Source organism: Chiloscyllium plagiosum, chromosome 11 (assembly GCF_004010195.1).
Source record: "Chiloscyllium plagiosum isolate BGI_BamShark_2017 chromosome 11, ASM401019v2, whole genome shotgun sequence".
NCBI classification, from domain to species: domain Eukaryota; kingdom Metazoa; phylum Chordata; class Chondrichthyes; order Orectolobiformes; family Hemiscylliidae; genus Chiloscyllium; species Chiloscyllium plagiosum.
The window spans coordinates 4,272,742-4,284,383 of NC_057720.1; the positions used below are offsets into that span (position 1 = coordinate 4,272,742).

General features: G+C 40.4%; 1 protein-coding gene across 9 annotated transcripts in view; it reads left to right on the forward strand.

Annotated features, from left to right (window-relative positions):
- Positions 1-11,642, forward strand: part of ssx2ipa (synovial sarcoma, X breakpoint 2 interacting protein a) — a 62,794-nt gene that overhangs the window by 33,736 nt on the left and 17,416 nt on the right. For all 9 annotated transcript variants that reach the window (XM_043698600.1, XM_043698602.1, XM_043698601.1 and 6 more), the window contains 6 exons: positions 1,999-2,150; positions 3,900-4,103; positions 4,618-4,728; positions 6,346-6,481; positions 7,961-8,036; positions 9,917-10,094. In XM_043698600.1, coding sequence (XP_043554535.1) covers positions 1,999-2,150; positions 3,900-4,103; positions 4,618-4,728; positions 6,346-6,481; positions 7,961-8,036; positions 9,917-10,094 — 857 coding nt within the window. The remainder of the gene's footprint in view (positions 1-1,998; positions 2,151-3,899; positions 4,104-4,617; positions 4,729-6,345; positions 6,482-7,960; positions 8,037-9,916; positions 10,095-11,642) is intronic.

The following is an 11,642-nucleotide window of genomic DNA, read 5'->3' on the forward strand; positions in this document are numbered from 1 at the left end:
CTGGGCAGAAAGGTGGCAAATGGTGTTCAATGTAGGTAGGTGTGAGGTGATTCACTTTGGTAAGAGTAACAAAAAGATGGGGTACTGGGCTAATGGTCGGATACTTGGTAGTGTGGATGAGCAGAGGGATCTTGGTGTCCATGTACACAGATCTCTGAAAGTTGCCACCCAGGTAAATAGTGCGGTGAGGAAGGCATATGGCGTACTGGCTTTTATTGGTAGAGGAATTGAGTTCCGGAGTCCTGAGGTCATGATGCAGTTGTATAAGACTCTGGTGCGGCCGCATCTGGAATATTGTGTGCAGTTTTGGTCGCCATACTATTGGAAGGATGTGGAGGCACTGGAACGGTTGCAGAGGAGGTTTACCAGGATGTTGCCTGGTATGGAAGGAAGATCGTATGAGGAAAGACTGAGACACTTGGGGCTGTTTTCATTAGAGAAAAGAAGTTTTAGGGGTGACTTGATTGAGGTGTACAAGATGATTAGGGGGTTAGATAGGGTTGACAGTTGAACCTTTTCCCGCGTATGGAGTCGGGTATTACAAGGGGGCATAGCTTTAAATTAAGGGGGGTAGATATAGGACTGAAGTTGGGGTAGGTTCTTCACTCAGCGAGTCGTCAGTTCATGGAATGCCCTGCCAGTAGCAGTGGTGGACTCTCCCTCTTTATGGGCATTTAAGCGGGCATTGGATAGGGATATGGAGGATAGTGGGTTAGTATAGGTTAGGTGGGCTTGAATCGGCGCAACATCGAGGGCCAAAGGGCCTGTACTGCGCTGTATTCTTCTATGTTCTATGTTCATCTATTTCCCTATAGTCTATATCTTCCATATCCTTTTCCACAGTAAATATTGATGCAAAATACTTGTTTAGTGTCTCTGACATCTCCTGTGGCTCCACACAAGGCCACCTTGCTGATTTTTGAGGAGCCCTAATCTCTCCCTAGTTACTCTTTTGTCCTTAATGTATTTGTAAAAACCCTTTGAAAGTTCTTGCCTAATACTGTCAAAATTGGCCTTCCTCCAATTTAGAACTTCAACTTTTAGATCTGGTCTATCCTTTTCCATCACTATTTTTAAATCTAATGGAATTATGGTCGCTGGCCCCAATGTGCTTCCCCACTGACACCTCAGTCACCTGCCCTGCCTTATTTCCCAAGAGTTGGTCAAGTTTTACATCTTCTTTCGTAGGTATATCCATATACTGAATCAGAGAATTTTCTTGTACACTCTTAACAAATTCCTCTCCATCTAAACCCTCAACTCTATGGCAGTCCCAGTCTGTGTTTGGAAAGTTAAAATCCCCTACCATAATCACCCTATTATTCTTACAGGATAGCTGAGATCTCCTTCCAAGTTTGTTTCTCAATTTCCCTCTGACTAATAGGGTGTCTATAATACAATCCCAATAAGGTGATCATCCCTTTCTTATTTCTCAGTTCCACCCAAATAACTTCCCTGGATGTATTTCTGGGAATATCCTCCCTCAGCACAGCTGTAATACTATCCCTTATCAAAAATGCCACTCCCCCTCCTCTCTCGCCTCCCTTTCTCTCCTTCCTGTAGCATTTGTATCCTGGAACATTAAGCTGCCAGTCCTGTCCATCCCTGAGCCATGTTTCTGTAATTGCTTTGATATCCCAGTCCCATGTTCCTAACCATGCCCCGAGTTCATCTGCCTTCCATGTTAGGCCCCTTGCATTGAAATAAATGCAGTTTATTTTCTTAGTCCGACCTTGTCCCTGCCTGCCCTGACTGTTTGACTCACTTCTGTTCTCAACTGTATCAGTCTCAGATTGATCTCTTTCCTCACTATCTCCCTGGGTCCCATTTCTATACTATAGGTAATTTAATCTCCAAGGGTTCAATGCTTAAAAATCACATCTTTAATATATTAGTAGATGTATGAATTAGTTTTAAATTGAGTGAGTGACTTTATAACAATCTGTTAGCTGTTATACACGTTTCGTTTAGTTAATTTTGTTTCTTGTTTTATAACAGACAGCAGAGAATTTATTTACCACTATATATCCAGACCACAAATGTCTCCCCATAACAGTTCCACTGAAACACTGCCTTTATTTACCAATCATCATTTAAGCTTGTTTTGCACAAAGGAGAATGTAGAGCAATGCACAGCATACCTCAATCAGGTAAGTCTTTTCTAAAATCTGGCCTGATTTTGATTTTTGTTGTCCGTATTTTTATCTTGTAGCATCTACGGTGACCTTCATTGTGTCTCTATTTGTAGAGATGTCCCTCTAGTTCAATAGACTTTTGTCCTGCGAGCATGTGCTTGCCTCTGCTTTCCTCGTATGCTGTTGTGTTCCTTTTCTATGCATACCGGTGGGCTGCCTGCACTGCATAGTATGGTGTTCCTGTGCAACACTGATACCCTCAAATGAATGCAGTATATAATGCCCATTTTTCCAACATCCTCTCCCATCCTTTCTTTCAGGCCACCTCTGAAGTGAAATTTTTTTTTTTCTTTGGAAATCTTTTATATAATTTCACCTAAATGACTGCCTTTTCTATCCGTTTTGGTTTGTGCAGTATCCCTTTCAATCTCTTGCAGCTCACCTAGGACTCAGTAACTTAGAATCCCTGCAGTGTGGAAAATGTCCCTTCGGCCCAACAAGTCCACAGTGAGCCTCTGAAGCACCAATGCTAACCACTGAGCCACTGTGCTGCACTTGAAGCTCTGTTCCCATCTTGTAACTCTGTTCCTCTGTCAGACTTTCAAATTTGAGCATACAAAAATCAATCCCTTTGACAGCCACTTCTGCAAGTCAAACGAGTGACTTGAAAGTTCGGTAAGCAAAGTTTTTTTTTTAAATTACCAATGCTGAATGATTTACTGTAGGTACAGAAGATTCCTGTAAACTTGATTTAACTAGGAGGTTACATTGAATCCCACTTGTTTGTATAAATAAAAAATGAAATTTTATAAGGAGGGCACGCAAAATGCAGCATGCCTCTCTGCTGGCCCCAATATCCTTTATTGTTGTTTAGGAGACATGGGCATTGCTGGCTCGGCCAGTATTTATTGCCTGTCCCTGATTGACCACATTGCTGTGAGTGTAGAGTCACATGTAGGCCAGACTTGGATGGCAGACTTCCTTCCCGAAAGGGCATTTGATGTTTCCTGACAATTGACAATGATTTCATGATCGTCATTGGACTGAATTAGTGTGTTTTTATTGAATTCCAGTTCTATCTGCTGTGACAGGATTTGAACCCAGATCCCTAGAATATGAAAGCTCTCTGGATTAACAGTCTAGCGATTAATGCCACTAGGCCCTACTTCTCTTTATAAATGAAATCATACAATCATGCAGGGGAAATTTTCAGATTCAAAGTTTGTGCGAAGATTTGTAGCTTCGCAGGAGGCTCCCAAGCACTAATGATGTCGCCTAGCCAGGGGACGAAACGTTTGCAACAAAAACTTCCAGCTCGGCGAACCGAACTACAACAAACTTCAGATACCTGACTTTCCCTAGGTCTTGAGACCCTGAAGTGGTCAATCCAATGGCTATGTAAACAATTCATCCCATCCTGTTAGTCTTTAGTTTTGACAGCCTAAGTAAGATTCTTGTTTTGTTTTTTGGGTGTGATCTCTATCCCTTGCTATTTATCTTGACCTCCTCCACCTCTCTCTTTCCTTTGTCCTCTACCCTTTATCTGCATCCTCTTTCTAGCCCTCCACCCAGCCTCTTGAATCTGGCCCCTTGCCACAACCTCTATCTTGGCCTTTTCTGCATTGAGAAATGACCCAATTCTGATTTCCCCAGATTTTTGATGAGATGGGCTGTGAATGCCATGGCACCCTGTAAAATCAGCCCCGTGCTATTTAAGTTTTACTACACCGTAGCTTCATTACAAATATCTCCTTAATATTTTAGGAACTCACTACATTGGGATTTCCATCCTTTTACACTGAAAACTCCTCAAAGAAAGAACTAAACCTGGAGGCCATTCTAAATTGCATGTATGATCTGCTTCAACTTCATCGCAAAAGTCTTCGTGCATTAGAAGATATGGAAACACAAAATCTGAAATCCAGTAGTGATATGGATCATTTGTACCACAGTCAAGTTAAACTAAAGGTATTTTGCTGTTAGTCATATTTTATTGAAGGTGGAGAAATAAATGAGTTGAGCTTGAATATGCTATTTTACCATATACAGCTGCTCTCGTATGTAGTTCCCACAAAGAGTACTTTATTAAAAACCGGGGAAATCCTCTTTCCTATGATCTTTGACATTCACTCCACCCCATTCCATTAGAGAGAGAGCTGTCAAAACCTGCTTAAGAGACTTTTTTAGTTGAGGCACATTGACCCATACTTTTTAAACAAATGTCAACTTCCTTGACTTGTCTCTTCAATTTCAACTTCTATTTGCAAGTGAGGTGTTGAAAGGTGGGTGGTGGGGGGGGGAGGAATGTACTACTCCTCTAGTTGAGTAGGTTAACCTTAAGTTCCAAGTAGGATTTTAGTTGTCAAAACTGTGAACTATCAATTTATGATGCACTTGCTTTACAAGTTGATGCACTATGACATTTTAAGTGATAGAGATGACTCTCTTGGGCTTTTGAATAATCCCTTTTGAATATTTATAGGATCAACTGGAATTGTCTCGTAGAGAAGTTGTAGCTCTTCAGGAAAAAGATAGACAGCTACAATTGAAGAACAGAACTTTACATGGTTTGCTGAAGAATGAAAAGGAGGAGGTAAACACTTCAAAATGTGTACCAAGTAAAGCAAAGTTAATTGCCGATCATTTTATTTTACCAAGATATCTTATACTGATCTTGTCAAGTTTTAAAAAATCAGTTTGAGAAATTTCTCTTTAACTATGCATCTGATTCTTTTGTTTTATAAATTTTTGACTTGCAAAATATTTCTCTGTTTGAATGGGTACATAGAATGTCTTCCCAAGAATGAATGTTGCTAGTGAAAGAGTCCTCTTGATTGAAGTTGATTTTTGAACTAGTTTTCCTTTAAATTCCTTGCTATTAAATGAGGGAAAAATCTAACCTATTAAAGCAATCTGATTTAATAGACACTTCATGCAGAACAGAGTAAACGCTGCAAAGTTAGATTCGATCTCTCTATTTTCAGGTGGTGTGATAAAATCACTCCATCTGCCCAAGTGAATTTTGAAGATCCCATTTCGCTAGTTGAATAACCGCACGTGCCTGAACCAGCATTGTCCATCAACCATATACCTTTTCATTCTCTCATTTTGTTTGGACCTTGTTCAGTGCCATTTGGACAGCAGTGGTTAGCACTGCTGTCTCCCAGAACCATGAGCCCAGGTTCAGTTCCAGCCTGTGGTGACTGTGTGTCAGTGTGAACTTTGCACTTTTTCTCCGTTTTTTTTTTGTCTGCATGGGTTACCTTCTGGTGCTCTGGTTTTCTCGCACAGTCTAAAGATGTACAGTTGGGTGGATTAGCAGTGGGAAATGTGGTATTAGAGTTAGCATGGAGTGGTGGGTCTGGGTGGGATGCTGTTCAGTGGGTGCAGAATCAGTGGGCCGATGGCTTCTTTGTGTACTGCAATGATCAATAGTTCTATTCAATGGTTCAAACTGATTGCTATGTTTATAACTATACAACAGCAGTATTTGCATGTTTGTATAGTGCTTCCAAACTTCATTGGGAGGTGATACAATATTACTTAAATGCAATTGTTTCCGCTCCCTTTGTGTTTTCCTGAGTTTCTCCCTTTTGTATTTCTATTTCACTTAGTCTCTTTGCTTTTTCTTAGCACTTTCGCCTGTACATCTAAACAAGGGCGTGCTAAAATCTCACTATGGACAGCAGTTCTTGTTTTGACCTCCTAACATGAAGTCTAATGTTGAAAACTAAAGCTCCATTGTGGCATCAAACTGTGAACAGGTTTTGGTTATTGTGCTTTTGAAGCTGTTCCTACCTCATTTACTTCTTTTAAGAGTCAACTAGCTGGCTTCCATCTTGACTAAAATTTTCGCTGATCTATTGAATTTCCATTGAGAATATGTATGGAATTTTGTGCTGGTGTCCTCAAACCTGTGCAAGATATTTTAATTTGGAAGTGTCCAGACTTCAAGAACCTGGGGATGAAAAATGTCCTGCTCAGAGTTTGGATTGGACCCTGTTCTTTTTTTTTTCTTTTGAAGTTAAGTTTTAGTGAAGTAAGATATCCTGCTCCCAACTGAAATTGCATGAATCTTCATGCTGTATTTTAATCTGACATAGGTGGTGGTATAAGTTTAGTTTTTGAATATTTATCACACTATTTTGAGACTGATCACAGCCTAAACAGTTTGGTGTTTTTAAGTTACTGAATTTGTTGTACTTTTTAGATACAAAAATTGCAAAATATAATAGCAAGTCGTGCTACTCAATACAATCATGACTTGAAGAGAAAGGAACGAGAGTACAATAAACTGAAAGAACGCTTGCACCAACTTGTGATGGATAAAAAAGATAAAAAACTATGTAAGTCTTCCTGGGCTCATGCAGTCTTGTGTTGGGTTAGGGAGTTGTTGGTGGTGGTGGATTTCATCAGTATTAATGAAGTGTTGGGGCAACTTGACCCAATGCTTAATTTATTACCAAATGGATTGTGTCTAATGACTAGTGTGCAGTGGTCCTGGTGTATCCTATGCCCTTGCTGTACTCATGGACTTTATTAAATCGGTGAAGCTTCTTTTTAAAAAAAAAAGATGCAAAACCTTTTTCAGGTGATGTGTAACACTATACTCAAATCAAATGTCTTAATTTTAGGCACAATTAATTGCATGACGTTTCATAATTTTGCTGTTAAAATACTGCCTTCAAAATCATGGTATGAAGTATGTAATGTAGTTTAGATCTTTGCACCGCAGTGTTTTACTGGTATTACAATATGAGCTGATGGCATACCAGACCAGTCCGATAGCAGAGTGCAGTCAGCTTTGATAGACTGTAAGGTTTTTTTTTGTTAATTGATTATTATGGAGTTCAGTCACTAAGCATATTCACAAAAGGTAGCCAATGTACTTTAACAAAAGAATGAGTTAATTGCACTGGGGGGAGGGGAAAAACACAAACTATACTGCACTATAGAAGAACTGTTAAATATCTTTCTTACAAGCATCAGAAAGATTGGAGGTTATCCTTTTTATTGTTAAACCAATACCCCAAGTTTAAAGTTCCTTGTTCATCCACCATGATTAATGTTGCTTTCTTATTAGCAAATTCATTGGCATTAAATTGTTTTCTTTAATGTCGCCTTTTGAGACCCTACAAATAAGCTGCTAACTCACTCCCATCCTTGACATGTTTCTTAAATGTGTTTTAACAGCCTCAACCTCAAACTTGTTTTTGAAGCTTTTTTCTTACAGTAGTGGTTAGTGCTGTTACACAGGTGATCATGCAACTCTACATCTGTGATTTGTCTATAGGGGTTACCAATATTAATATTAAAACAAAAAATTGTGGCGATAGGTAAATGAAATTTGTACCAATATTCAAGGTTTGTATAAACATGACATTGAAGCCTTCTCACTCTGGATAGATTTTATTTTTGACTAATCTGCTTATTACTGTCACTGCACCTTGTATTTCTAGTTTAATTTATCCACGTGGCACTTAGTGCCATCTGCTGGGTTAACCACATTAGTGCAAATAGTACTTCAAAATCCTGCAAAATAAATATTTTAACAGAATAATTTTAATTTAATTCTAGTTTAAATCAAGTAGTATAGGATAGTCCTCCACCAGTTGTTAGTGCTGTTTATGAGGTGCAGAAAGTGCCGTACCAACAGTCATGGTAAGACTTATTAATTGTTATAAACAGGTATTTAATTAGGGAAATCCACTGATTCCTGTCCGTCATACTTCCGATAGAAGTGGCAGGAAAAATGTTGGTAGCATTTGTAAATTCTCACAATTTAAATCCTTTCCTGACTTTCCCTCCTTTAAAAATTGTTCAAGGTATTGACATTCTGAATTATGTGGGTCGGTCTGATGGCAGACGTAGTGCCTGGAGGACTGGGAAAACAGAAGCCAGGTACTGTGTAATTACTTAACCAAGTTTTATCTGTGTTTCTAGTTTTGAACTACAGCCCACAAATATGTAATTTCACAATTCCCTTCTGTAAAGACATAGTCATAGAGATGTACAGCATGGAAACAGACCCTTCGGTCCAACCTGTCCATGCCGACCAGATATCCCAACCCAATCTAGTCCCACCTGCCAGCACCCGGCCCATATCCCTCCAAACCCTTCCTATTCATATACCTATCCAAATGCCTCTTAAATGTTGCAATTGTACCAGCCTCCACATCCTCTGGCAGCTCATTCCATACACGTACCACCCTCTGCGTGAAAACGTTGCCCCTTAGGTCTCTTTTATATTTTTCCCCTCTCACCCTAAACCTATGCCCTCTAGTTCTGAACTCCCCGATCCCAGGAAAAAGACTTTGTCTATTTATCCTATCCATACCCCTCATAATTTTGTAAACCTCTAAGGTCACCCCTCAGCCTCTGACGCTCCAAGGAAAACAGCCCCAACCTGTTCAGCCTCTCCCTATAGCTCAAATCCTCCAACCCTGGCAACATCCTTGTAAATCTTTTCTGAACCCTTTCAAGTTTCAACCCTTTCCGATAGGAAGGAGACAAGAATTGCACGCAATTCTCCAACAGTGGCCTAACCAATGTCCTGTACAGCCGCAACATGATCTCCCAAATCCTGTACTCCATACTCTGCCCAATAAAGGAAAGCATACCAAACACCTTCTCTATCCTATCTACCTGCGACTCCACTTTCAAGGAGCTATGAACCTGCACTCCAAGGTGAAAATTGGTGGAATTGTGTATAGTGAGGAACGTTGTCAAAGAACGTAGGAGACTATAGATCAGTAGGAAAATTGGATGGCGAATGGCAGGTGGAGTTTAAGTTGGTAGTGTAGTGCTGGAAAAAGCACAGCCAGTCAGACAGCATCTAGACACTACCCTTCGTGAGCCCTGATGAGGGGTCATTTCTGAAATATCTACTCTTTTGATCCTCCGATGTGCTTTTTCCAGCACCACTCTTTTCAATCTAACGCCGTCTCCAGCATCTGCAGTCCTCACTATCTCCTTGATGGAGTTTAATCCAGACAAAGTGATTCATTTTAAGAGACAAAATGTATAATAAATGACGGAGTCATTTGGGGCGTTGATGTACAGAGGGAGTTTGGGATGTAATGATGTAGATCCCTGAAGGTGGCACATGTGGGTTAGGTGGTAAAGGAGGTGTGCAACATCCTGTTTTCATCAGTTGGGGCATGGAGTTAGCAAGTCATGTTGCAGCTGTATAAAACATTACTCCAAATGTGGCTGAAGTATTGTGTGCGTCCTGGTCGCCACCTTATTAGAAAGGGATGTGGAGGCTTTGGAGAAGGTGCTAAAGGGAGTTATCAGGATGCTGCCTGGATTGGAGCATATTATCTATAAGGAGAAGTTAGAAAAACTTGGATTATTCTCACTAGAGCATCAGAGGTTGAGGGAATGACCTGATGATAGAATATAAAACTTTGGAGGCATGATGGCATGGATAGTTGGAATCTGTCTTTTCACATTGAAAATGTCAAATATTAGGGGGCATAGGTTTAATGTGAAAGGGGGAACATATTTTAAAGGCAAAGTGGGAGGCAAGTTACTTGACTTGGTAGATGGTAGGTGGCCTGGAATGTGCTACCAGGAGAGGTGGTAGAAGTAGGTGTGATAGCAATGTTTTAAGAGGTAGGGAGTCAAGTGATCTGGACCATGTGGGTGAGATGGGTTTAGTTTAGAATGGCTTCGTGATTGTGCAGATGTGGGCCAAAGAGCCTGTTCTATAAGTGACAGGGCTATAATTCTCGTGTGTGTGTGTCTCTCCGTTTCTCTTTCTCTCTCCAAAAATGCAGGAATGAAGGGGAAATGTACAAATCTCTTATAAACAACTATGAAAGGCACCATAAAGAACTAATGGTGGAAAATATTGAACTGAAGCAAGTTCTACAGCAGATGAAGAAAGATATGATGTCTATTCTTAGCCGCAGAAAGCAGAGACCAAAAGAACACCTAGAAGATAGCAGTGGTACAGTGAGTTTCACAATATTTATTGTCAGTGTATTCAAATTTTTATTATAAGATCACACCTTTTTTATTCTGCATTACTAGAAAATGCAATCTGTCAGTTGTGCTATTTTTATTGCTGTTCGATATAACAATCTTCATCCTTTGTAAACTACAAATCCATAAATAACTTATTGTATTTTATTGAATTGTGTAAATCTAATCGGGGATTATTTGTACTTTATACCATTTTTCAAGGAGTGTTTCCTTTGTTCCCTCTCCTGATGAGGGCTAACAGTTCACCTTGCCAATTTACCATAGCAACAAATTGTCCCCTAGTGTTGAGTATCTTTCTACTCTGGACAGATAACGCTAGTTTTTAAATTTAACACCTTTTTTTTCCTCCTGGTTTTAAAAATCGAATGAATGGTCAGACTAAGCGGTGTGACAACGCATCGCTTTTTCTTCTGTCCCTTCAATTTTCCCCCTATTTCTACTTCATGTTTCAAAACTCACTTTTATCAACCAGCAAAATTTTTATTTTGCTGCTTTTTTTTCCCCAACTTTTTGTTTTTGTAGTCATTCTTTGAGACATGGGGATGGCCTTGCCAATGAGGTCTAACTCTCTTGATTAGAGTGGTTTTATTGGCCATTTCAGAGGGCGATTTAAGAGTCGACCACATTGCTATGGGTCTGGGGTCACTTGTCGTCTAGACCAGTTAAAGATAACAGATGGTCTTCTCCAAAGGTAATTTGATAACCAGCTGAGTTATGAGAATCTATGGCCATTGTTATTGACATTGGTTTGCAATATCAGATTTTATAATGGAATTTAAATGATGTTTGAGCGAGTGTTCTCAGAGCAATAGTTGTCCAGTGACATTACTGAAAATGTGTTGCTGGAAAAGCGCAGCAGGTCAGGCAGCATCCAAGGAGCAGGAGAATCGACGTTTCGGGCATGAGCCCTTCTTCATTCCTGAAGAAGGGCTCATGCCCAAAACGTCGATTCTCCTGCTCCTTGGATGCTGCCTGACCTGCTGCGCTTTTCCAGCAACACATTTTCAGCTCTGATTCCAGCATCTGCAGTCCTCACTTTCTCCTCCGTGACATTACTGCCAACATAGCCCCATTTAGAACATAGAACATAGAGCAATACGGCACAGAACAGGCCCTTCGTCCCACGATGTTGTGCCAAACATTTGTCCTAGCTTAAGCACCCATCCATGTACCTATCCAATTGCTGCTTAAAGGTCGCCAATGATTCTGACTCTGCCACTCCCACAGGCAGCGCATTCCATGCCCCCACCACTCTCTGGGTAAAGAACCCACCCCGACATTCCCCCTATACCTTCCACCCTTCACCTTAAATTGATGTCCCCTTGTAACACTCTGTTGTACCCGGGGGAAAAAGTTTCTGACTGTCGACTCTACTCTATCTATTCCCCTGATCATCTTATACGCGTCTATCAAGTCACCCCTCATCCTTCTCCGTTCCAATGAGAAAAGGCCTAGCACGCTCAACCTATCCTCGTACGACCTATTCTCTATTCCAGGCAACATCCTGGTAAATCTCCT